Here is a 27,897-nt window from a genome sequence, read left to right as displayed (position 1 = left end):
TGTATCTCGCACTATAGCTACAGAAATGGTTTGTTTTCGGAATATAGTATCCACTGAAATCAAAAGAAGAAACATGTCGAACATCAGCGAAGTTTGCAGAATTTCTCTTGTTGGAAAAGACAATTCTAGCTAATAGCATTCCTGACGTATGCACTTCTATGCCGTATTTGACCCTACCTGTGACGTCTCCATCAACTCAGAGATCGTTTTCCAAGCTAAAATTGATCAAAAATGACAGGAGTTAGATTGTGTGGATTGGCATCGAAAGTGATCGGGCTCGAAAACTGGACTTGACCAAACTAGCAGAAGAACTTGCTTCCATTAAAAAACGCAGAAGACTGGTAATTGGTATTTAACAATATCGTCATTTTGTAGTAACAGTGTATTTTCATGTTCCCGATGGCGCAGTGGTAGGTAGCGTCGTCACCTTGTAATCAAGGGGTCCCGGGTTCGATACCCGGTGGAGGCACATAGTGGTTCGGATCCTACTTTAAACTCTAGGTCCAGTCCCGATTAGCCTTACTGTGCATAAAGTGGACTTGAAACACCAACTCAATCAATCAATCATGTGTGTAATTTCATATTTGTATGCACATAAATGTAAGCGTGAATTAATATTTTAGAAAAGGAGAATTTTTTAAAAAATCCAGTATAGGGACGCACAACTGAAAGTTTGCGGGGGAGGGGGGTGCAGAGCGTGTTAGTTATGCCACTGGGCAGGATTAAGCTTAACGCCCCAGAGAGACGCGGCAACAGAAAACAACAGAACTTCTGTTGTCTGCTTCTATTGAAATCAAATTGTGTAACGCCCACTACATGGAAACGCGAGGGACCAAAGCGGGAATTTCCGTGCCAGAAGTCTGCAGGTTATCTTAAAGGTTCTCGTCCACTGAGACGCCGGAAAGGGGCTGTTGCGTTCTGTTGCCGCGTCTCACTGGGCGTCAAACTTAACATGGCAAACAGCTGATTGCATCGCCCACGCTACCCCCACTTACTTACGGTTGAATTCGACGACAGCGCCAGAACGTTTTCCTCTTCTTGTTCGAGCTGTATTAAAGTGTCTCACTTATCGCACACCGTACTGAACACTGACGTCACGATAAATGTTCTTAGGTTAGGCATGTTAGGTTTACAGCTCTTAGCATTATAAAACCCTTTTAGCCAAGCCCCGAAAAACTGTTAAGAGAACTAAACATAACAGACCTTACACCACGATGAAGGCATTCAGCACTGACGTCAGTAGACGACGGTGTTCAAACGGTGTGCGGTGAGACCCTAATGGCACTACTTGCAACACAGTCATAAGTAGCAGTTACTTTTTCGGGGGACGTTAACTGTAACTATTTTTTTTTTTTTGTTTAATTTTTGCAAGATATAAGATTTCCTTTAGTCAGACATTGTGAACCAATTTGTTCACTTGAAAAATGGACCAGTTGTTGTTTATTACCATTATGAAAATTTTCTGGTGAGGCCCAGTGTGTTAGAAAATTGTTGAGGGGAAAGAATATTGAAGTAACAACTTGTGATGAACCTGTCACTTTCTACAACAATTGCGATTACTGTATTCACAAAATGTTACTTTTGTTTGCGTGTTATAGAAAACATTAAGCTCAAGAAAATTTACTTTTTGTGCTGTTCTTTACAAAATATGTGCCTTATGTGGCGAAATATGATAGAAACGTTTTAAAAAATTACGTGAACTACTCTCGCGACTTACGTTAGTATGAATTATAATGTGTTTAGCAAATAGCCTTGTACACTTTCAAGCAATATCAGGTTAACGATTAACGATTTTTCGATACTATAGCGATTACGAAAAATAAAATCTTTACATATAGTGCAGAGATACGACTCTTGCGTGCGATTTCAGTTAGCCTAATTTGCCCTGCATAACATGAAAACGTGAGCCAATTACCAATAAATTAATTCCATATTAGAATTCAGCGCTCCACACACACACACACACACACACACACTTAATATACACTCCTCACAAAAACTTTGTAATAGCCGAACCCTGTGGGCGAGTGGTGTCGGCCCCTGTGGCGAAGTGGTTAGCAGAGCGCGCTACAACGCCAGGGGTTCTGGGTTCGAGTCCCGGGTAAGGCATGGGTATTTGTGTTCGTCCAGTTGATAAGAAACAAAGAAAAATGTAAGAATTGAAAAGTGTAAAAAGTGATAAAAAGAGTGAATGGTGGGGGATACCTCCGTGTAGGGGGTATTTCCTTTATTAAAAAAAAAAAAAAAAGAGTGGTTAGCACATCGCGCTGCGACGCCAAGGATCCCGGGTTCGAATCCCGCTCGGGCTTGGTTGTTTGTGAATGTCCATTCATCAATTTAATCACTCATCCCCATCTTCGCAAATTAGCCAAGAGGCACAAAACGCGAAGTAAAATAAACTAAATCAATCAATCAAAAGTTTGGAATACTGTTATATTCGGCATTAGGTGACAGGCATAGCCTTGGTGTGTTTGTCTGTCTGCTGGATGTTCTTGTGTTTTCGCCGACATATGCCACCGTGCCTGTCACCTAGTGCCTAATGTAACAATATTCCAAACTTTTTGTGAGGAGTGTATGTATGTATATGTATATATAATATGCGCGCGCGTGTGTGTATCATTGCAGACCAGTGTAATCTGGCCTGGCTACACCAACTACAACTAACTGCAACTAACAAAATCATGGCTTCCTACAAACTTATTTTTTTTTAAAAAAAGGTTAATATTCAAATGTAGAAGACTACTTTGAATCTTCTACATTTTAATATTAAGAATACGAGAGAACTTTGAAATAATGTCTTATAAAGCTTGTTCGTATCGTAGCTACGTAGTAAAAGGAAGACACATATTTGACAGAAGACAGAAGTTCAAGGTAAACAAGCAGATTAGCCACGCTTGGCTGAAAAAATTAATATCGCATTGGGAGAATCGTAAGTTAAGCTACTGTTGCCATCTCTCGGGAAGGTTGCCAAACTTGACTCCGATGTGGTAAGGGATCGTTCGTCGCTCGATGGGGCAATCGCGATGTTGATTACACGGAAGTCGCATTGGTAAGGTGCGCGTCAAATCTCCTGCATATGGCGATAGCCAATAGCAGCACACTGCAGCGGTGCCATGTCGAAATCTCGCACGGAAAAGAGACAGCGTGGTTGAGCGAAACGCCTTGTCAAGGAGAGCACGGCAACGCCGCACATCTGTGATTCGCTGGTGCTGTTCAGCCGTTCAAGGCCATATGCAGGAGATTTGACGCGCACTCTAGTCAGGGTTGGCAAGTTAATTTATACTCGTTACCGTTACGTTTTTTAAGTAAGTTACAAGTAATTTACTAGTAATTTACTTCGCGTAGAAAGCCAGTTTCTCACGCGATGTTAAAAACCTAATTTTCTTTCGAAAATTCATAATATAAAAACTAGTTTAATTATATTCCATTTTAAACTTTAATTTTCTAAAATACGTCAGCTCAAAATCATTATTTTCTGAAGATTGTTTATACAGCCACCTCATCCTCACTAACATATATATTTTTTTAACAAATAGAACTGTTGTTTCACATATTTTTTTAAAAAATTGATAGACCTGTTGACGTATACGTCTTGCACTAGTACTTGTATTTACAACGTAACATAAAGGTTAACGAAAATTTATTAGGATTGCATTTCAAAGTTTTGGTAATAACTTCAAATTTCTTTTTCATACGTATGTATAACTGTAAAAAAATGACGTTGATTGTTAACGTTACACTGAAAAATAAACTGTTAATTGGAAACTGGAAAAAGTACGAAAAATGTTCGTGGGACGATTAGCAATGAACAGACCATTTCACTACTTATTTTTGTTTGTAAAATTACAATATAAGAGCAGATACAAATTCGGAAGGAAAGTTATTTTAAAGCTTTTATTGTTTTCTGCCACTGCCAACTGCCATACATAACAAAAACCATGTTTTCTTTTCATTTTTTACGTTTGATTCTAGTTTTTTACGTTTATACATATTTTATTTTCCAAGAGGTCGTCAACCTAAAGAAAGCCCAGGCACCTACCAACACTCCATTGGGTGAGATCATGAAAGGGATACGTCTCATACTTTTCCTGCCCCACTAAAAAAAAATAGATTATAGGCTGGACAGTTGAACAAAGTAACAAGATATCTTTATTTCTATCTATGTATATGTTATATATGTTGCATTATTTTTGCTCTCATTACAACACACTACAGTCAGTACATAACACTTCTGCTCCATCTGTAGGGAATAAATGTAAGCTTTGAGGTTTAAATTTTTGTCCTACAAAATAAGGACAAGATAGTTTATCATGCTTTATTTTAATACTCCAGTCATGGACGATATTTCGGGGTGGTGATGAACCCCCTAACCCCTCCCCTCCCTTAGGAACCTCCTTGATCGAACTGCATGATATCTCTCATCCACGAAATATAAACTAAACATCGCCTAACATCATTCCGTCTACACACGCACATAAGACATCGTTCGTTATAATCTGTGAAGTAAAGTGAACCGCAAGCAAATATTTAAAGAAGCGGCCAGATTAAACATGTCTGAATGCTGATTTTTTTTTTCAGATGCTCGTTCCAAGGGATAAACATAAAATATGCACGGTAAGAAGTTTGGGCAGTGAAAGTGATGGCACGTTATTCAAATCGAATGGAGAGAAAGCTTTCACGGTCTGGAAGAAACGGAGCAAAATATGAGATGCTTCCCAGCCAAGTGAAGTGTTTTAATTTGCAGAGGCGGGGAATTCGTATGCGTCGATATATAAGGATGGGGGGGGCACTTTCTGCCGCCTCTCTTTCTCTGGATATATGTGCGTGCGTGCGTGTGCTGTTTTGTTTGTGTGTGTGTATATATAAATATCCACGTCAAATAGAAATTCGTAACTGAGTTTGAATATTGGAGAGGAGGGGGTGGCAAAAAGGCATTCTGTACCCTCTTGAGGCACTGGGGTGAGTGGGGGCAGATAGTATGTTCCCTCCCCTCTAGCCTTAATCTCTTTTACGTACCATCCCTATCCACCACGCTACAAGAAGTTGTTAGAGAACTTGTATATGCAATGATGTGACTGGCCAAGAGGAAAGTTTCCCTGTCGTATACCTAAAAATTCCCAAAAAAAAAACAAAAAAAACACTTATCGATGGTTTATCTCGAGATTTCGATCGAGGAGGGTATAGGAAGGATTTTAAGGGGTGTGAAGGCAAATTTAGCTTCAAATTATGTCTTTGTGAACACTTATGGACGCGTGTCACAAAAAAATTACTGGCATGTTAATTGGGGGTGGATACATATTGCACTATGCACTTAATTTATTTCCTTTTTCTTATACATTAAATTTACAAAATTTCAGTATTAATTGAGCTTTAACTTGAAACATCTTACACTTTTCAATTAATCAGCTGAGTTCAGATAGAAACGAAATACGATATTTCAGGCGCTTATACTCCACTAGAATAGGAATAACAAAAGCAACCGTGAGTCCAAAATAAACGATTGTGTAGTTCATTAATGCATGACGTCTGATATCCCTGTTTCTTGCACATTTTTTTAATGTTCCCTTTCCTGTAATTGTTTAGCTTCGGAATAATCCTTGCTGAGAACATCACTGCCATATGGCGATCCCCCTGTTGCTTCATAACCACAAACTCTCGGATGAATACTCGCTGCCGAACCTATCCGTCTTCTATTTGTGAAAGGTGGAGGAAGCCCATGACGTGGGTGAAATCGACCGATTCTTCATTGTGCAAACGGAAAGGGCGGACATAGTTTTGTAACGAAGAAGCGCGGCATGAGTGTGTAATGGAGTAAAGCGTTTCGGTGTACGAAATTGGCGGTCGCGGTGAATACACCAGGTCGCCATTTTTGGGGACTATGCAATGCTGCTCGTTACAAACATGGTGCACGCTATCTTGAATCTTTTAAATGCAGAAACATACATTACTTGATATTTACAGATTATTGGACCTATACCGCGACTACGATTGTACATACGTAGATACTTGGCAAAAAATAATGAGAACAACCATCTTTACCGGGATTCAAAGGTATATACTATTAAAAAAAAACTTGTTGCAACTTGATGTATTTTTATAGTAATCGTTTGCCGGTGTCTTCAAAACAGAAAATGGTCGTTTCATGCTCACAGCTATCACGATTTCGTCAACCCTGCAGCAGAGATTGAAATACACGCATACTGACATCCTTGAGAGGAACTTCTCGTTCTTTGTTACGCAAAAGACCACATCCGCATTGGGAGGCAAGGGGTGTAGTACTGAGGCACCCATTCTTCCTTATGCGGTCATTAATATTCACAGAACACCACGGACAAAAAACGAGAGCCGAGGAAAGGAAAAACTCAGCATAAACAACCTGCATTTTATATCAAATTGGCGCTTCTCCAACTAGTCAGTGTTGCCAGTCGCATTTCCTGAAAAAAAGAAAGTCCTTACATTTTGTCTTGTAAATCACCAAAAACGGCAAAAAAATATTTTATTTGGTAATCGAGCCACGGATTTTGTTCCCGAGTCCAATCCTGGAACAAGGGAATATTGTGAAGTTCTTACAATGGGAGGATGAGGGGCAGTGGAAGAAAGGGACTACACACCTTTCAGCCTTTCAACACATTTATGGCCATTCCGTAATTTCCATTTTATGTTGATCGTAAAATATTGATGAAAAATGTTGCAACACTTCAAAATTCCACTACTAAACCTTATTAGTCACTGATAGGAGTGGTACAGCCACAGGCAAAGATAATAGTAGGCAAATTGTCCATAGCTAATTTCATTATTTTTTTATTCCACATCCTCTGTTGTTCAAAGGAATGGAATTAGGCTGATTCGAAGGAGGTGTCGGTTTCTACTTATTGACGTTTTTATTTCAATTCCTTATCATCACAGTGTGGAAAACAAACTGAATAAAATGGTGATAGACAATTCGCGCCTACTGTTTCTTACGCCTTTTGGTGTACCGAGACGAGACAGAGAGTGTGAATTTGATTCAGAGGGGTGAGACGCCTGTGATACAAAACGGAAAACATAGACGTTTTAAGATAGCATTGTTTTCAAAATTACTACGTGTGTGTTAAAAAAAAATACGGCAGAGGTTTTCAATCTGCCAAAAAAGTTTATCAAAGTTTGTTTTACGAGCGCTTTATTCTCATATAGGCTAATTGGGAGTGGATCTACAGTTTAAAGTGGGATCCGAATCATCATGCAACGTGCCTCCACCGTGAATGGAACCCGGGACCCCTTACCAGCGTTAATGCTACGTCTTCGGCGAGGCCCTGCACTCTGCGCATGCGCACAGTGTACTCATATACATTCAGGTGTGCTGATCATAATTACAATCTTTTCCACAAAAGGCAACTACCAAACTAAAGGAATCATGGCCCTTTAAAAGTATGTATTTTTGGATCTCAAAACTTCAAAATTACTATTCGCTCATTGAAAGAAGTTTAATTCGCAACACTTTTGATTTGGACAGTCACCAACAATAAAAATCGAACATCTGGAACCTGAAATACTCTCTTCCCTGAAATGTGTGTTGACTAACTCAACGGCGATGGCACAATTTGCTGTTGAAAAGCTGCTGTTGTAGTTCGGCTACAGACAACAAAAGTTGCAGGGAAGCGAGTATATCAGGACACATTCCTTTTGGTGGTGACTGTACCAATGAGCCAGCTGAACAAATATTTATGAGAAGTGGAGATCCCAAACAGAGAGGTACACTACATATAGCCTATTCAACATTATTGATAAATATGAAGGTCATGGCAACCATGAAAGCTCGACCACGAATCCACGTGTTATGCATTGGAAAAGGTTTAACGAACGCACGTCTGAATGTGTACTCACTCTCTCTCGAAAAACACCATGGACAAATAATATATAATCCCTGCTGTTTTCTCCAAAGCATTTTCTTGAAAAGCGTTTATTGTCTTAAGGATGGCGCATGATACCAAGCGCAAACAATCAAATGGATGTTGAACTGAGTACGTTTAGTGAAGTCTCTAAGTTTCTAAACGAGACCGAGAATGAGAATTAATTTTCCGAGAATGTAGCACGGGTCGAAATTGCTATAAATTTCTCAATGTATCCGTTTTCTAATTTTGAACATTCGTGCATGAAGGTGTGTATTTTAGAGACATGAAGATTCCGTGTTCGAGTCCTGAGTACAATGTCCATCAATTTAATATGATCGTCATTCATTCTCATCGTTGTGAATAGCGAAAAGTAGAAGAAAAGCGACGTAATTAAGAAAAAACCGTGGTTTGTGTCTAACTTATTTGTGACACGAGGCGAGACGGAGACGTATACGAGAATGTTTATCACTCTGTTCTTCTAGTGTGCCATTTAATTGTCATTTCTTTTCAAGAAACGGCTAATTGTCACCTTATCGGTTGCCGACCGCCTTTATTGTTCGCCGATAAAGTCTCCAAGTTCGAATGCATACGCATTCATTTGTGAATATATCTTCATCAATTTTCTCTAAGCACCATTTATTGTCATTGCCGCGATTGGCATACAGAGGCAGAAAAGCGACGCAACATAAATAAGAAATACACAAACACATTTTTCTTGTCTTTACGTGATTTTTCTTCCTCTTTAGGGTCGCGACGATGAGGATGAGTGATGATTAGATGAAACTAATTAAGGGACACTCACAAAGTAACAACAAAACGATCGTCAATTATGTCTGAACTTTAAAAGGGGAGGTTTGATTCGATTTGATTTATTTTACTTCGTTCTTTGTGCCACTTTTGGCTAATTTGCGAAGATGGGGACGAGTGATGATATGATGAAATTGATGAATGGACACTCACAAACAGGCCATGCCCAGGCCAGGATTCGAACCCGGGACCCCTGGCGTCGTGGCGCGATGTGCTAACCACCCCGCCACGGGGGCCGGCTAAAAGGGGAGGTGACAGGGGAAATGTATACAGTGTAGTTGGGTGAATAAATTTCAATGCACGATGGTTCCTAGAATAACCGCAAATCTTCATTATACTCCAGAAAGGAAACCGGTGCAAGTGAAAGTCGCTGTCAAATTTCGAACAACATTTGAAGGTTGATGAGGGTGAAACTCGAAAACCAAAGCGACAGGTTTTGATCTACACTTTCTTACATCTATCTGCACAGCAGACATTTATTTCTCACACGTCGTGATTACAACGTGATAAAGAGAGATTTCACGCCCAAGCGACAACCGACATATGTCACTTGGGAACGAAAAATCGGAGCGGCATGACAGGCCGAGCCTGCCTTCGATTGGTACAATCCACAACTGTCGCTTTGATGTTAATCCTCCCTAACTGCGATGACGAAAGATGTGTATGAACACCCACCCACAGTCGTGTTAGGGAGTCGAACAGGGGATCTCTTAGCTTCTTTGCGTGCGCTCATGCGAATATTTGGTGAATATTCCTCTAGGTTTATTACGCCCAGATAATTTGTCAGGATTTAAAATACAGGGTGCTGCTGTTCAACACAAAATATGGCGCGTAGAAAACAAGAGCAATTTTTCTGAATAACGGTTTGCTCGTTGATTGGAGCCTCGTTTCGACGCTAAGGGTAAGGCTGTGAGATATCGATTGAATATAGAGCTATCGAGTCGATATATCGAGATCAGTATCAACGTCGACACTGATATATCGAAATGCCGCAGAGCCTATTCGCGTTACCGGCATGGGCTGGGGTGCTTCTTTGTGTGTGTGTTTCTAAGGTGCTCTTGAAAACGGTAAATTTTATCCTGCATACATGCAATCACGCATCACAGATCCACGATTGCCAGTCACTGATTTTTTTCTGTTGGAAAACATACTAAAACGATAATAGGTGATGAAAACCTGCTCATGTTGGCAGAGACGCTGGCAATGTAACGTCGAAAGGTTAACTCCTCCTATGTAAAATACGTATAGGCTGCACACCATATTTATGTTTCTTCATTAAAGAAGCCTTTCTCTTTGTGCCGAGATATTCATTTTTAATAGGACGGCGCGTGCTTTGATTGGTTAAATGGTCTGTATCTTTACAGCAAAGGACTTCTCTTAATAATGCTTTTCTGTGTGACGCCTCGTTTCGACGCTACGAACCTTCGTAAAACGTAAGTTTATCCCTAAAAAATGCAACCATGCTGCACAGAATCGTAATTGTCACTTTGTAATTACTATAAAGAAAATATATGGCGTATGTATAAATAATCAGGAAGATAATCAGGTTGGTATGTTTGAAGAAGTAACATAATAATAGGAATAATAATAACCCGTGGCACAACATCCAGTGGAGCCAAGGCCTACCTACGACTGCCGACCTCACTCCCACCTGCCGAGGTGAGAGATCATCCAACCAGTTACGGGATGACGTGTGGTCAGCACGACGAGCCCAAAGTCGTTGTTGCAGGTTTCCGTGACCGGATTACGCTACTCATTCGTAGCTTCCAATTTCCCCACGATGGTGGGTGGCCACAAGTCCCATACACAGGTCGAAATCTCGGGAGAAAAACTGTTACCTTTCCCCCTAGGATACTTGAACCTGCGCGTCCCGTAGCCGCAGCTCAAAGAATGATCCGTACGGCCACGGTGCGGGACGAAGAAGTAACATAGCAAAGTTAAATTTATTTCCGTAATATTTTCAAATATCACATCAAAGTTTGGAACATGTCTCCTAGTAAAGGTACCAAGACGAGACAAATGTTGTCTTGGTATAGAGACTGATCTGGAAACCGTTGTTTACAAACGCGAGAACAGAAGTAGACCGGTCGCTTTGGGGCTTATCGAGACGAGTCCCAAAAACGAGAAATACTTCTACAAATTCCAGACTTACACCTAGTACGAGACTTTAGTAAGTCTGAATGGAAAGTAACTAAGAATTGTTCATTGAACTGTTCTACGCTACTTATCCAGTCATACCAAGGAAATAAGTGTTGCTTTACAAGTGACTTAATGTTGTACTTTTTACATATTACGTCTATACATATAACCTTAAATAGTCGACTTCCGATCTCGTCACCGATGTTCCCAGATTCGAATCCTGGTCTGGACATGGGTTCTCTTGCTGATTGTCTCTTCATCAGTTTCATCTAATCATCAATCACCGCCACGATAGCCAAAAGTGGCTGAAAAGCGACGGAAAATAAGAAACATCAATGACCTGGTAGGCTAATAAGTGATAGGGACAAATACATAGAGCAACCATTCCCAATTCAAAAATCATGTAACCAAAGATGATTATATAGGGAGAGTCACAATAAAAGAGAAAAGCGAAACCAGAAGTTTAGCCATCTTTCATTTCCCATAATAGGAAATATTCAAATTAGGTTTTGTGGGACCGCTCATGACTATAGACTGGTGGGATGGTTTCCATCCCTGGCTGATCCTACCTAATTTTGACCCTGGTTATAAGCAATAGGTCATTTATTTGCAACGGATCAACTTCCCGAAGTGATAGTGATAACGTTGTCGCCGTCTAATAAAGGTAACCGGATCCAACTATAAACTATAGGTCCAGTCCCAATCCGAGTATACACTTGAAATAAAAACCATTGCGAAGGAATTTAACTCGATTTCGCACATGTTACGTCCGAAACATGCAAATAACGCTTTTTAAAGAGAATTTCGCATCTAAAACTTTTCGAAGTCGCAACGCAAATTAGCTTTTCAATCGTTTTATCGCGGAACTCGCTCGGCATTGCTCAATTAAAAAAAAAAGACGATCGAAGCAGAAAGAGTACTTTAAACGGCAGCACGTCGAGGGAAAACATTTCGACACACTTGACCAATCTCTATAACATTGCATAATACATCCACGTACGGGTTAACTTTTATTTGAATTCAGTCAACGTTACAATGACGTCACACCATTAAGAAATGTCGGCATCGCCAATGCGTTCGACAGCTCTGTGGCCTTATTGTTCTCAAATTCCGATGAGCAAAGAGAATATTTAACAATCCCGAGCATTCTTCAACTATTTATATTTTACTTATTAATTTTGCACGCTTTCTCGAGCTAAAACATAACGCACGGTAATGAAACAATGGAGGAGGTTTACAGTTTACCTTGTTAAATGAAATTAGATCTCAGTATAATAAGTAGTGTGTATAAGATTTTGTTACAAAAATTTATACGGATTTCTTTAAATATCGATGGCTTGGAGTATGTATTACTAAGACATTAAAACCGCAATTTCTCAAAATTCGTTGACTAACTTCGCTTTTATTCCGATTGCTAATATTAATTAACTCTCCAGGGGCGTCCAGGAAAAAAAGGGAGGCCAAAGTGAACCCTTGAGCTGCACCCCCCCCCCCGGAAAATGAATGTCAGCCTAAAATTATAATATTTGATTGACACATATAATTCTATTTTTCAGTAACAAGAATTTGTCGTTGCAGGATTGAGATACCTTCAACCTGAAGCAGTTTTTTTTTTGGGGGGGGGGATGCCTCCGTGGAACAATTTATTCCTTGCCTCGACCCGTTGAGATCCTGTGGACGTCCATGTCTCTGTTTCCTGAATCAGAAGGTTTATTTATTTATTTACTATCCGGACATTATTACTACCAATTATTTATTAATTGTTAAAATGGCGTAATAATGTTATTTTTTTTTAAAAAAAAGACGCTAATGTACACAAGTCCCTTTACCTCTTTGATAATAAGCAAGAAAGAGTGACATAGGATGCAACTGATAATTGTAAAGAAAATGGAAAATGGTTTATTATAACTTAAAAAGCTACACCCTTTGTCATTGCAGCATGCAGTGAAGGCATATGGTGCGAGTGGGTGCGGAGATATGGCACCACACATTCACAATTCATAACCCCACTTATTAGAGGCTTGGTGAATCCCAGAACCGCTCCATGCAGGAGCATTGCTTTCAAAACTCCCACCTGAAATCACCCACCTTGGGTATCGAACGCGGGACTTCAGCGGAGCAGTCAGACGCCCTACCGACTGGATCACGGCGGCTCCAGTGTTCAAGAGCCATACACAAAATATATCGTCAAGCATGAGAGGTAAATGTGGCAAATAACTACATGCAAGTCGTATAAAGACAGGGGGGGAAATGCAAACTTAAAAAACATAATAAAATTATAATTCAGTGAGGAAGGAATAAAAGTAAGGCAAGGAAAAATAAAAGAAAACTTCAGGATATGTTTGTAAAAGTTAGTTCTAAGGTCACTTTATGTACAGACAGGCTAATAGGGACTGGACCTACAGTTTAAAGTGGGATCCAAATCACTGTATGGCTCCAGCGGGAATCGAACCCTGGACTCCTTGATTACAAGGTGCCAGCATTGCCACTACCACGACGTCATCGGGGAGGCAGAAAACAAAAGTAAAAGAACTGGAGGGTGTGACCAAGCAGAAAAAGGGGAAAACATGAACCACAATTTGGAATTGCAATACACAGTGAACTCCATTTCTACAATAACAATGTATCATGGAAATATGTGAAAGATGATGCTCTACATAAAGATAGCACCGCTTTCGCAACCAGTCACATAATTTATAACCATTATGCAGTGAATTAATAAGTACGAGTTACTAGCTGAGCATCTTATGAATAAATTGTGAACTTTTTTGTGTAGCGCTTCCTTGATCTCTTCTAGAGAAATACGTTCTTGATAAAGTAATGCATTTCCTTTTAAGATTGAATAAATTCAGGTACTTTCCTTTCTCTCCTTTCCAACAACATGAATACACCATACTGGCTGATATAATTCCGTTACGTTATAAAAATCTAACGTGAGGATTAAAATGGCTGCCGACGTCAAAATTGGCAAATATTAGTTCTAAGATGTCCAAGCTAACACACATTTGCATCGTACAGTACGAGCTATGTGAGTCTTCAGTTGATGAACTGTCAGTCGGAGGCTCGGAAGTTCGAATGTCGCAGGTATTTCCTGTAATTCTGCTCATCCCCAGGTGACGAATTCTTTCCATCCTTTTATTTATCTTCTTTCTCTTTCCTTTTCACTTATTTCGTTTTCTTTCTTTATCTTTCTAGCCCTCATTCTTTCGTTGTTTCTTCTCTCTCTCCCTCTTTCTCTTCCCCAATTCCATTTCTCCCTTTCTACATTCTTTCCTTCTTTCTCGTCTTGTGATCCTCTCTCCCTCTTTTGCTCTGCTTCCCTTTGTGTATAACTCTAGCTAAACTAAAAGCTTATTGGCTTAGGCGGGGCCTCCCCGATGGCGTAGTGATAACGTCTTCGCCTTTTAGTCAAGGGGTCCCGGGTTCGATACCCAGTGCACGTAAAGTCACCTGCAATAAAGTTGGGACACCAAGATCCTGAAATACAGGCTTTCCTGCATATGTGTTGCCTAACTCTAAGGCGATAAGTGGAAATTTTAATAGCGAATTTTCAATGGCAACTTCTACCACCGTCGTACAGTTAGGCAACACGCATAAAGCCTTGCAGGAAAGCCAGTATTTCAGGATCCAGGTGTCCCGTTTTTATTGCAGGTTACTGTACATAGAGGTTCACATCCCACTTTAAACTGTAGGTCCGGTCCCGTTAGCCTATCTGCGCATAAAGTGGACTCTAAAACTGAAATTCATTGTCTTAGGTAGCCCACATTCGCCCAAACTGTGGCAACGCCCATGCCTCCTGAAGTCCTAGGGCAAACTGAGAAGGTGTGCTCATAATCTATACAAAACAGAGTAGCACCATTTCAGGTGTTGCTGGACCTATGGCCTGAGTTAACGAATTTATTTTCGAAAATTCCTTTAATACTAATAACAGCAATAATAATTATCTAAATTTAACCCTGATCGAATTTCCTCTTCGCCGTTGTAAGCCTAACGGTTAACGTAATCACAATTTTAAATAAATAGTTTATTTTCCATCCCAATACAAAATCTGAACCCTTCATGCAAGGCCGCCGCAGGATTTTTCTCGGGAGGGGCAGCAGTGCTCAAAGTAGGAGGAACGTGGGGCGATGCTATCCCCCAGTTAAGACAATTCTCATAAAGCATCCTTCCACCCACTTCATGTTTTTACCCTTTATTTTTGTTGTTTTTAAAAAAAAAAAAGGCAAAGTGTTCCCCTGTGCATAGCACCACGCCATGAAGGCGTATAGGGGGTGTGGGGGTAACAACAAATCATAAAATTGAGATTGAATTGAAACTACCGTACCTTAGTCAAGATTCAGACTTGAGTCCACTATTCGAAAAGAAAATGGATTCAACTTACAGTTCTTTGTCTGTTTGTACTTCTTGAAGATGCATAGATATCAGAGGCCATTTACGTTGCTGTCTTTCATGGCACCCCCCCCCCAGTTCATTTTTTTGATGCTACAATTTTACAGTTTGAATTGTATGAAGTTTTTCCAGATGTCTCTAAAAGGGCAAGTGCCTCCTCTGACACCCCTCTGCGGGCGCCCTTGCTCCGACATACAGAGAAGCATGACACAGAGAGGTATCATGCCTTACCCTAAGGATCTCGGCCTGCAGTGCCTGCCAGATTGTTAGCATTCCAAACTGTACCGTAATGCAAACAGCCGTAATGGCACTTCAGCACTGACCTTGAGAAGTTAGTTTAAAAAATGCAGCCATTGTGGTCGTCTCATCACAACTCGTTCACTTTAAGGGGCACATAAAGATAATATTATTGCAGTTACGAGGATCTGAGCAATTGAAATCCTTGCAACAAGGCGACTGCATCTCAAACCAGGCAGGTACTAACGCTTGGTCTCTGGACTAGAACCGTTTTTAGTGTGAACTATTCTCGTTAACACTCCCTGACCCTACAATTATTTTTTTACGAAAATAAAAATTGTTGGCTATGTGGCGAGTTTCTAACTTCGCGAAACTCAACGTTTTCAAATGTGTATCCAAAATTACCTGAATTTAGTGATTCCAATCCCGAATTTGTTATCCAAATCTTCCAAGATCCGGATCCACCATCCTAAGGGAAAGGGCGTGAAGAGATAGACTGACACAGAAAGGGTGAGAGAGAGATGAAGGAAGAAGGGAGAGATGAAGAAGGGGGATAGAAGAGGGAGAGAGATGAGATAGACAGCGAGATGGGAGAGGGAGATAGATTGATTGATTGGATTTATTTTACTTCGCTTCTTGTGCCACTTTTGGCTAATTTGCGAAGATGGGGATGAGTGATGATATGATGACATTGCTAAAGGGACATTCACAAACACACATGCCCAGACCAGGATTCGAACTCGAGACCCCTGGCTTCGACGCGCGCTGCGCTTACCACTCCGCCACGGAGGCTGGCAGAGAGCGAGGGAGCGAGCGAGCGGAGAGAGAGAGCGTACGTAGAGGGGGATATATGGATGGATAAAAAAAAAGACTTATGGCTCTAAAATAAACTTCGTAACGGCGTTCAAAGATTTTGATGCATGTAGCAAGACGTCTTAAATCTCTTTTAATTCGTCAATAAACAAGTGGTTAAGAGCCTTACATTACGTCGAGACGCATTCTATTCGTTATGTTTATACACACAGCAAGTTTTCAAGAATGTATCCAGGCAATGTTCTTGGGGTATGCCGATGAACGTCTACGTAAGTAGACCTAATATTTTGATAATATCTTGGCGGCACGTGAAATAATTTATCTCGGAGTTTGTTTGGGACATCAAAGGACATAGGACCTAATCTCGTATCACCAAATCCAAACATCCTGGAGATTGACAACAAGAGCTCACACGGTATGTGGTTCTGGTCACATACAATAGCAAAACACTGAGTTCAAGAATGCCACAAATATATTTATAATAAACATTTAGACACTTAATAAGGTCTAATGTAGCTAACATGCACTACGAAATTATGACGGTATAGCTCACCGCCCTGGATAACATAGCAAAAACTCCTGAAAATCCCATGTCTGTGTCAACCAACTATGGCCAATTCAAAATGGTCGCTAGAAAACTACACCTATCGCCTTACACACGCGCTCATACAAAGACACACATACACAAATATGTATACATTATAAATATTGCTATGAAACCTAGATTATGGAATCAACGCAATTGAAAGAGAAATATTCATAGAACGTAATGAAAACAAATGAATTATCATTTTCGTTAGAATTGACATTACAAAAGTAGAAATTGACCTGCCAAATACATTTCTTGAACTTCTATATACAGTATTTTGTCCCATAGTATCCTATCAAAAACAAGACTCTTGTAAAAAAAAAACAAGGCGCATATCCTTGTGAGTAGTTTCCGATTATTTAAAAACATGTATTTCATAATATTGAAGTTGTTACGTAACATTATGAAAATTAATATTTCAGTCAATTGCACAAGAATGCAATCGACACAAGTCGAGACTTGGCAGGATCTTAGTCTCGTCTCGAATGACTCGTTCTTGGTCTCACTCGATTCATAAAACACCCGTCTCGTTAACGTCTCGAGGACCACATTTCGGTCTCGTCTCCAGTCTCTAAAGTCGTCGCCTTGTAATCAAGGGGTCACGTGTTAGATACCCAGCGTAAGCACACAGTGTTTCGAATTTCACTTTAAACTGTAGGCTCAGTCTCGATTAGCCTAGCTGTGCATAAAGTGGAGTCTCGAAACGTACACGGCGTCTCACGACACAAATTTCCACAGCGTATAGAGGTCATTAAGGCAAACAACCTTTCCTTAATATAGTTTTTTTTTTTTCTGACAGATACCTCATTTCGACGCTACGGACGATCGTAAAAAAACACTTTGTACTGAATATATATACAGTTATGCAGTACACACTCTAAAGTTTAACGCGGTGGTGTTGACACAGAACCGTAAAGACAACTGAGGAGCAACTCGAAAAGAAGTATAGGACTACGGTATAGAAAAGCTGATAACCGCGGCGACGGGACTCATCACGCGTCACGCAACGAAATGCTGATTGGCAGGCCTTGTGCTCCCCAAGGTTTGTTGCGACACAGAGCTCGATGTGTTATGTTGTTATATTCGTTATTTTGACATTGCTGAAGTTGTATATTTGTAAGCGGTTTGTCCCCCTGTAACTAAAGGGTACAAATAGCTTCAGGTTCTGGTGCATCCACCACCCGCGCAATCATATAAAAATTAACATTACTTTTAAAAAATGTACTCGAAGGGCTTAGAGGTGGCGACTCCCGTAATATAGCCCTGCACTCATAGATGGATTTCGAACTCCGTCCAACAAGCATCAGATGTACGAAAGCTTCTAATCGATGCCAGTTTGAGTCGCTTTCTCTTTCGAGAAATCAAACTGGCTGGTGATGACGTCGAAGATTCAACTACAATGATAAAATTCCACTCTCGAGACTCCAGTGGTGGAGGTTTGTTTTGAAGGAAAGAACAAGAAATTAAGGAGTACACAATGACTCACCAGGTTTAAAACTGGACCATCTAATTTAACTTCATGTGTTGTATTTATTTTACGTCGCGAGGGCCTCCCCGATGGCGCAGTGTTAACGTCGTCTCCTTGTAATCAAGGGGTCCCGGGTTGGATACCCGGTGGAGACATATATTGGTTCGGATCCCACTTTAAACTGTAGGTCCAGTCCCGATTAGCCTTGTGCACAAGATGGACATAAAACGCCAGATCAATAAACGACAAATATTTTGCGTGGCTTTTCTACCATTCTGATTTGATTTAACGTCGCTCCCCCGCCTTGGCTAATCGCGACTATAAGGATGAATATGATGAAGGGACACTCACAAAGGACACCCATATCTACACCGGAATTCGAACCCGAGACCCAGTAGAACTCCACGTTGTATATATGTGAAACATATATTGTGCATGGAAGTTATACATACATGTTAATGTAAAAAATAATTATATTTGGAATGCATTCATCAAGCATTTTCTGTCTTTCACAAATAGTTTATGTGCTTGTTTTCCGTTATTAATGTGAAATTGAACGTGTTAAAAAATAATTCAAATCGTTTCTTCGAATACAAATGCTTTAGCACAAACTTCTACCCCCTTTTTGCGTAATTTACGAGGATAATAACGTCTTTGATACTACAACTTCTAATAGCAATAATAATGTTGGTCCTGGGTTCGAATCCCGGATTGGCCATGGATGTTTGCGAGTATTCATTCATCATTTTCATCATGCCATCATTCATCCCCATCTTCACAAATTAGCCAAAAGTGGCACAAGAAGCGAAGTAAAATAAAGCAAATCAATAATAACAATAACAATAATAATAATAATTCTCCTTCTTCTTCTTATTATTATTGGTACGTTAATCCTGGTACTTGCCCCCCCAGACAAAAATTCGTGGTTGCGCCTCTGACCTGGGGGGTAAAGGCGTTCGGAGCGTGGTGCAGACCAAATCTCCTCCACATTGGGGTCCAATTATTACATTCTTTTTATCTTCCTCCATTTCTCTCTTTGTTTATATCATTGCTATATCTGCTTCCAGCTCTCTTATTAACAATTAATCGTAGTGATAACATGTTTATTTATAACTGAAGTTCTCCTCTATCTGTTTTGGCCGACACCATTTCAAGGTGGTCTAAAGCATGGCAGTATCTATATGCACATGGTAACCTTGCTTGTCCCTGGAGCGGGTAGTATATGAACCAACCCAACCATACAATTGCAGTTCAGCTATCGATAAGCGTCAATACATACAGACAATACCATGGGCAACCAACAAAACGCCATTAAGTAATTTCAGATCGGACGATAAGCTTGTTCCGTTCAAAGAGCCTCTTGCTCATTCATTGACGCCAGCGACGTAGCAAAGCTATGACGTAGGCGATGGAAGACAATCGAAGAGAAACAAGGTCAAAGTCCTGAGATTTCTGCAGCGGACCTACCAACGGGATCACAATTGGTAATTTAGGAAGATAAAATGTGTGTACACCGATTTCAGCTCCTGGCACCGTGGAAACCAGAACGACCGAAGCGGCAACGTTGGTGCTTCCACAGGTAAACTCCTCGGATTGGTTCTTCACGGCCAAATGCTGCAGTGCTGCTAGTAGAGGGAAATTTCCCACGGCATTGAGAAAAGGGGGATTTTTAACGCGTAATGCGAGGAAAATAAACAGCCAGTTGGTTTGTTGTTGTTATTATTTATTTATTTTCGGCGCCATGGAACGACCAGTTATTCTTTAGAATACGAACAACAAACCCTGTAAAACTTTCATTTTTATAAATAATGCAATACATTTTAAAAATGCACTTCGAAAGTTGACGATTTTTTCTACAGCTTCTATTTGAAATATTTTCATCATTTTAAGTTATTAGGGAAGGTTTTTTTCATAAAATAGTTCTCATTTTAGTTTTCCCTATTTCTATTTTGATTATACATATCTCTCTTCTACGTCTCGAGGTGAATTGTTGACGATGAAATGAATGATGAACTGGTGAAATTCGCAGCCATACGCTTTCATACATCCATCCATACCTTACCCACGAATCGATCTTAGGACTCGTAACTTCGGAGCGATTTGCTATAACCGCTATGCCTTGAAGATCGGCCAGTTGCATTTCTCTACCACTGTTTGTAGCATGAGCAGAAAATATATACTGGCTGGGAGAAGTTGCACATAAAAGAAAACAGAAGTAGAAAGAATACAAGGTCATTTTGTTACAATGTGTAGAAAATAGAAATCTCATTCTTTTGTAGGTTTTCCAAAATAAATGTTAGCATTTCTTCTTGTTGATGGAAATTGTGGCACGAGTGACATCATATCCCAATAGCAGGCCTCCGCAGGTACATTTGGATGAGGATAGAACTGCTATCCAGATGATTTAACTAGCTAGCTTAGCTGCTAGTCCATTTGCGAGCGGAGAAGCAGGGTGGAAAATTTCGGGGTGTTTTCCCTCCAAGCAAGTTCATATCCTGATATATTCCACGGTGGCTTCCTCTTTTACAACGGAAAGGGAAAAAAAGCATAGTTTTCACCTTAAACAGGCTCAAGTGATCTCTGGCGGGAATTTCTGCGACAACGTCCTTACATAGAGTGGCTCTGGGATTCATTAAGAAACGTGTAACTGGGGGCCGGAGTGTGGTGGCGATGCAGAAAGACAGAACCTCGACAAAAAGAGGCATATGCTTCCGGCCCTACCTCACACACTCTATGTGCCTTCATTTACGTTGCAATGCAATGCGAAGGGGTAGCTATAGACTCTCTCTCTCTCTCTCTCTCTCTCTCTCTCTCTCTCTCTCTCTCTCTCTATCTATCTATCTATCTATCTATATATCTATCTATCTATCTATATATATATATATATATATATATATATATATATATATATAATTTTGCGTCGCTTTTCTGTCACCTTCGACTATTAGTAACGATGAAGATGAATGATGAATAGAAGAAAATGATGAAGGAATGTCCAGATCGTGACCTCGCGCATGATTCTCAACAGACGTCTTTGTGTTCGTACCCAGTGCTGTGCCCGAAGGGGGGAGGGAAGGTTGGTGGGGGTCCTAACCCCCTTTTGACCCAGTATTCCTAAAAATAAAAAAAGAACGTCCCAGGTAGGAAAAGATGGCAAAACGGGAAATGACTACTAAAAAGAGTACACGTAACCCTACCCTCCGAAAATCCATGGTACGCAACTGTCTGTACCCGATCAGTTATTCTTATTATCGGATGCAAAGTAAGAAAGATATTATAAGCATCTTAAGAGTCCATAACTCTGCATTGTTGTTTACTTCGAGGGAATTTTGAGGAAGGGAAATTCTTGCATCAGAGGGAATTTCCGTGTGAAAATACCTGCGAACGCGGCTGACAGGGCACCAAAGATTCCAGAGGCAGGTAGGCGCTCGCTCGACCACAAAACACTCTCGCTTTCCGACGTAGCAGGCGAAGCACCGCAACCATGTGCTTGAAAGTCGACTGACCGAGCGAAGACCAAAGAGGTAGGAAGTCAGTCACGTTCAATGCCGACAGCAGGCGACCTCCAACCGAAGCCGCGCCATGAAGTTCACAATGCAGTGTCAACAAGCGCGGTGGTGGTAGTGTAATGGTTCAATCTCGTCGTCGCGACTGAAACACAGTGATCGAACCCTCGATGTGCGTTTCTCTTTGGATCTGTACGCACAAGTGGACGACGAGAGGATAATCCGAAGTCGCCATGCTCTACGGATCCCGCGGTAAATCGCACCACATCGGCAGGTACTTGTTGCGGTGGTTGATCTCCCAGGCTGATGTGTGGTTGGTGATCTACAAGTGCGCTCAGCTGATCGCTCGCATCCAGCGGCCCCTCGCAAACCTAGCGTTCGAGCAGGAAGAGATGGATCTTGAAGAATGCCTTCTCACCTGGCACAATAGCAGGAGAGGACGGGATCAGAGGGACCGCTACGGGATCACTGATCAAACAGGTATGTTGTCATTGGTTTTAACCGAAATAAAGCATATTCAGGCACTATATCTAAGAGTGTTCTGTCTCATAAAACCAATGGATGTTCTTTGGATATCCACCGGATTTTACTTGGGTTCTTGAAGGGCTAGATTTACACATCAGCTCAGTAAACACGGACCTACGGGCGCACGAATTTGTGCCTTTTGTTTAATTTTGCCAGCATCCAGTGGTGCTCGAGCCTATTATTATGTTTTATTTCAGAAATAAAGTCCTCGCGCTTAATAAAATAAAATGTTACATCAGTGTACACTTCAAGAATTCTCGCAACTACAGTAATTACTGACTCGTATCAAAATATTTCATAATAATTTGTTACATTTCCAATGTGATACTTTTCAGTATCATTTTCAACTGTCCGACTGTCCGTGGTCACATCGTTATTAGGAAACTGAGAGAGGATAGCTGCTTATGTCCATGATCAGGATCGTTAGGCACTAAAAACTCTCAAATAGGCACGTAAAAAGCAAATGAAAATGCAAAATAATAAATAATAAAAATAGAATCGACAGATATTTCATTTTCCACGATTAGGCACTCAAAAGCAACCATGTTATGTTAGCAGTTATCAGAAGCAGTTAGTTATGACTAAAATATAGGCAACGACAGCTACTATAAAATTTAGAAATAGCCTGAAATGGTTTCTAAACGTAAAAGCCTACATTTTCTGGCGAAGAAAAAAAGGTATTTTAGGGCAAATCTTCATCATACCTATAAAATATAATATTGCATAAAATTATGAAACAAATTCTCGAGTTCAGCCCACTCAATGCATTTCAAAAGTTGGCGCCACTGTCATCATCTCTGCGTTATGTGAAAGATGAATATCTTTAGCTAACTTAAAGTTTCAAAATTTCTCGCTTTGTCAACCAGTCGATAGAATGCAATGGATATGATCAGTAGTTTATTTAAATCTAGAATAAAAGAAAATGTCTTATTCTCGGTCATGTGACAACTCCCAACGAGGTCACAGAGTTCGATTCTTGCCGTGAGTACCGTTAATCCGAGGATAACCTTTTAAAAGCAAAACCACGTCTTCATTAGTTCCCACGAACAAGATAAATAAACGGAAAACAAGGGCTTCAATTCGCAGTACGGATGGTGCCTTTGTCACGTGTAGGAAGAAGCCTGTCTCGAAATGCAAACATCTGTATCGTTCTCGGTCTCGTCCAGGGGCAGCGCGAAGGGTGGACATGGTCCACCCTGTCTAAATACAATTGGCAACTTTCTCGATAAAATGAATGTTTCTGAACCTAAAATTTAACACATTTTCAATGCCACATTTGAATTTGCATAATTTTTACTCCAATACTTAAACCTGCTATTATTTTTACAATAATTTCTTGTGTATTAACAATCAGAATAAAAAAATAAAATTTTCTTTGAAGATGTGTCCACTCCACCTAAATCTTTGATTTAGTTTATCTGACTTCGCATTTCTGCCAGTTTTAGCTCACCGTGGCGATGAATGATGATAAGATGATGAAGATAAAAGAACAACCATAAACATATATGGACGACACAACACAGCCTCACAGAGGATTATATTGATTGTGGGTCCCGGTGCCAGAGGGGTTGACTTTAAGGTGCCTTCGCGTAAATCTTTGAAAGCCACCGATGGCCAAACCTCAACAGAAAGTCTGGCGCCTCCATTGGCCTAGTGTCGATCCGAAAGGAAATTTTCATTCTTGCCTCGGAATACTGTAGCGCCAAGATATCTGTGCCCTCGGAAAATACACGGCTTCCCCGAAATTTAAACATTCAGCACTAGCACAAGAGATATGATGGTGGATAAGTAATATGTATGAAAACGTAAAAAAGAAAGAAAGAAAAAAAACACACACTTTGAAACACTTTCAGAACGTAAGTTATTTGCACGTATCTATAAGACAACCATCTTAGCATGTGTAAATAAGTCTTAGAGTAAAAGCTACTTTAGGCGAAACTTTCAAACACTCCACGATTATGTAGTGGTTGATGCTGTCGCCTTGTAATCAGGGGATCCCTGGTTCGATTCCCGACGGAGGCACATTGCACAATCGCTCATATTACACTATAAATTGTAATTTCAGCCCCGATTAGCCTATCTGAGCATAATGTGTGCAAACTAAACATAGCCCAGACTTTTTGAACTCTGAAGTGTCTCCGCAGAGGTGTTTCTTAACAGCCAGGCAGAACACGACGTAAACATCCAAATTTACAGAAACCATGTTTTCAACCTTCGTGATGTCAATTGAATCCAACAGAAATAAGCTGTCTTTATAAAAACGGCGACTTACATAGTAGTTCTTAAGTATGAAAACAAGCTAACCCATGCAGTTTAATTATTCACTGCTTGATATATCATGGTTCAAGGTGAGTTGGCCTATTAATTCCAACACAGCAATGCATGAGAGCCAAGCGTAATACGAGGGTCACTATTTATATTTTGAGCCTAACAATGAAAAAACAGGAATTTGGCATTGAAAACTGCTTTATTGTTTTTCGAAGTATTCTCCTTTATGGTCAATACACTTTTGCATTCGTTCGAACCATTTGTCAAAGCAGTTTTTCCAATCTTCTTGAGACACCTCCATAATATGGTTTTTGAACGCATCAACGGCGTCTTCCGCCGACGAAAATCGTTGTCCACGCAATTTATTCTTGACATTCGGGAACAAGAAGAAGTCATTGGGTGCCAAATCAGGACTGTACGGCGGATGACCCATCAATTCGATTTTTTGACTGTTCATAAAGTCGGTTGTTAGACGAGATGTGTGACAGCTGGCATTGTCTTCATGAAGAATGATCCGACGGAGTTTGTTTGTTTTCCTTATTTGACCGAAGACCTCTGGCAAACAAATTGTTGTGTACCATTCAGAGTTGACCGTTCTACGTTCCTCTAAAGGCACAGTTGCCACATGACCAGTCTTCCCGAAAAAACAGGCGACCATTTGTTTCGATGTGCTTCGAGCGCGAACAACTTTCGTTGGATTGGGTTCATCTTGAAACACCCATACAGTCGACTGCTGTTTACGTTCCGGCTCATATGCATATATCCATGATTCGTCACCTGTTACAATCTTATATACGTCTTTTGAAGCACCACGATTGTATTTATTGAGCATTTGTTTGCACCAATTGACGCGAGCGTCTATTTGAGTTTTTGTCAAATTGTGTGGGATCCAACGAGAACATACCTTTCTCACAGCTAAATGATCATGTATTATTTTATATATGCTGGTGGAACTAATGCCTATGGTTGCCTCAATCTCACAGTATGTCACATGACGATCTTGCAGTATTAGGTTTTGCACAGCATCAATGTTTTCTTGAACAACAACTGATTTTGGACGACCTTCGCGAATCTCGTCGGTGAGCGAATGGCGGCCACGATTAAATTCGTTATACCAGCGTTTCACAGTGGCAAAGGATGGGGCTTCATCGCCAAATGTGGAAGTAAGTTGATCGATGCACTCTTGTCTTGATAATCCACGTCGAAAATCGTAAAAAATCATCGCACGAAAATGTTCACGAGTTAATTCCATTTTATTGTTCTCGCACAATCTCCAAGGCAACATAAACAACACAAATCAAGCTATTGACAAAACATTTGAAGTACGTTATGGTCAATAATGCCAGACGATTCCGTGCAAACGTCAAATCGCGCCTAACTTCAATCAGTGTTGCCAAGGCTCAAAATATAAATAGTGACCCTCGTAATTGCCATCACACTAACCAACTATACTTGGAAAGGAAAAAGCTGGAGCTTCGTTCAAGGCGCGCAGCGGGATGCTTTTAAGGAATGGAAATGTCAACTGCTTTTCTGGCGTTTTTGTTTCAATTCTTTTACAATACACTATATAAAAAATAATGGACAATTTACCTGGGAATATATATGCTTTCCACTCTACCGAGACTTGGCACAGTCTCGTTTCGATGTTTAAACTCTTGGCCTCGTTTTCGTCTCGAAATACATATACAGGGTGGAACCGAACTCTACCCAGGGCCGGACTGAGACTGCCAAGAGAGCGGTGGCAAATTTTATTAACAAGGCGCCTAATTGTGAACAGTCTGGAAAAAATGGGAGCAGAATGTAGTTTTCGGAAGGGTGCTGAGGGGGCGTGCCGGGATTTTGCCCGGTGTCCCGGTGGGCCAGTCAAGCACTGAGACTCTATCGACAAACTTTCATAGGTTGTTCAGGGATGTTGGCCCCCGGTACCTCATTACAGAGTAATTGCATTTCTTTTGTTTGTTCAAACTACTACATTTGTGTACGTTTACACGGAATTTCTTTCGTTTCTCGAGTTAAACTACCTTTGCGTATGTTAACTCGGCGCAGTACCATTTGACTGATTGCCACGGTATTCCCTTAGTGTACGAGACTCCAGCCGATACTCCCATATACCTCTTTGCTAGGATAATCGAGAGCAGCTGAAGATGTGCATCAGTTTCCTGGGATGCTAGATGCTGCGTTGCAGTTCCGATTCACTGTACACTTAAGATATTCTCATGTAGAGTGTATTGTGCGGTAAAACAGTAACTTTCTATCACGGTATGATGATCGTTGTTACGTACACGAGAAAGGTCAATGAACGTGTATAATTAGGAAAGAACACAATGAACAACAACATTTGAGCCGACAAAGAAGTTCGTGATAAGTGTATTTTCATAATAAGTGTGGAATTTCATTCGAACTTCTCTTTTGCATGAGCTGCCTAGGTGACCGAACACGTTGGGTGGCATCGCACCACCGAAGTTTGCCGGTTCGAATCCTGGACTAGGCATTCATGTTTCCTTGTGAGTGTACCTTCATCAATGTCATCTAATCATCATTCATCCTCATCGTCGCAATCAGCGAAAAGAGGCAGAAAATCGACTTAACAGAAATCTACAAAAACACTGCTTTTCTGGCTAATCGCGACGGTGAGGATGAATGATGAATTGATGAAATAGTTGATGAGACAAATACAATGACACACCCATCTTTAGGACTCGAATCCCTATCTTTGTAGCATACCAATATAACCACTTCATGAAACTGAATCTTTACGAACGAAAATGTTTTTACCTGGAAACAATTATATACTTAGATCGATTTTGAGGCACAGAACACAAACACACACACACACACACACACACCCACACACACACACACATATATATATATATATATATATATACACACACACACACTGCTAATTAGTAGTAATGCTCAAGAAGAAAACGGAAATACAACAACAACAACAGAGATATATCACTGGTATCAACACTCTGTTCTGTGTTAGTACGGCTCAGAATGAATTAATTTCATTGTGTGCTCTCTTTCCTTTTGTTATTTCAATACATTTTCCACTTGCGTTTATTTGTGGTTCTTTCTTGCTGTAGTGACTGCTTTCTTTTTAGCTCTCTCTCTCTCTCTCTCTCTCTCTCTCTCTCACTCTCACTCACTCACTCTCTCTCTCTCTCTCTCTCTCTCTCTCTCTCTGTGTGTGTGTGTGTGTGTGTGTGTGTGTGTGTGTGTGTGTGTGTACGTGTGATGACACATTGGTCGTTCCGAGGAACAGCGTTAGAATACACA

General features: G+C 40.5%; 2 protein-coding genes across 4 annotated transcripts in view; one reads left to right on the top strand and one right to left on the bottom strand.

The window, feature by feature from the left end:
* Nucleotides 1-27,897, bottom strand: part of Brf (Brf RNA polymerase III subunit) — a 193,685-nt gene that overhangs the window by 71,931 nt on the left and 93,857 nt on the right. The window lies entirely within an intron of this gene.
* The window catches only part of lute (BTB/POZ domain containing protein 3 lute), a 61,091-nt gene continuing 54,926 nt past the window's right edge, over nt 21,733-27,897 (top strand). The window contains exon 1 of the mRNA XM_083118910.1: nt 21,733-22,299. Within this exon, the coding sequence (XP_082975036.1) occupies nt 22,053-22,299 (247 nt within the window). The 5' untranslated portion in view covers nt 21,733-22,052. The remainder of the gene's footprint in view (nt 22,300-27,897) is intronic.

This window comes from Lepisma saccharinum, chromosome 3 (assembly GCF_977018435.1).
Source record: "Lepisma saccharinum chromosome 3, izLepSacc3.1, whole genome shotgun sequence".
Classification (NCBI taxonomy): Eukaryota; Metazoa; Arthropoda; class Insecta; order Zygentoma; family Lepismatidae; genus Lepisma; species Lepisma saccharinum.
The sequence above is the reverse complement of the archived record's forward strand: the minus strand, read 5'-3'. Positions and strand labels throughout refer to the sequence as shown.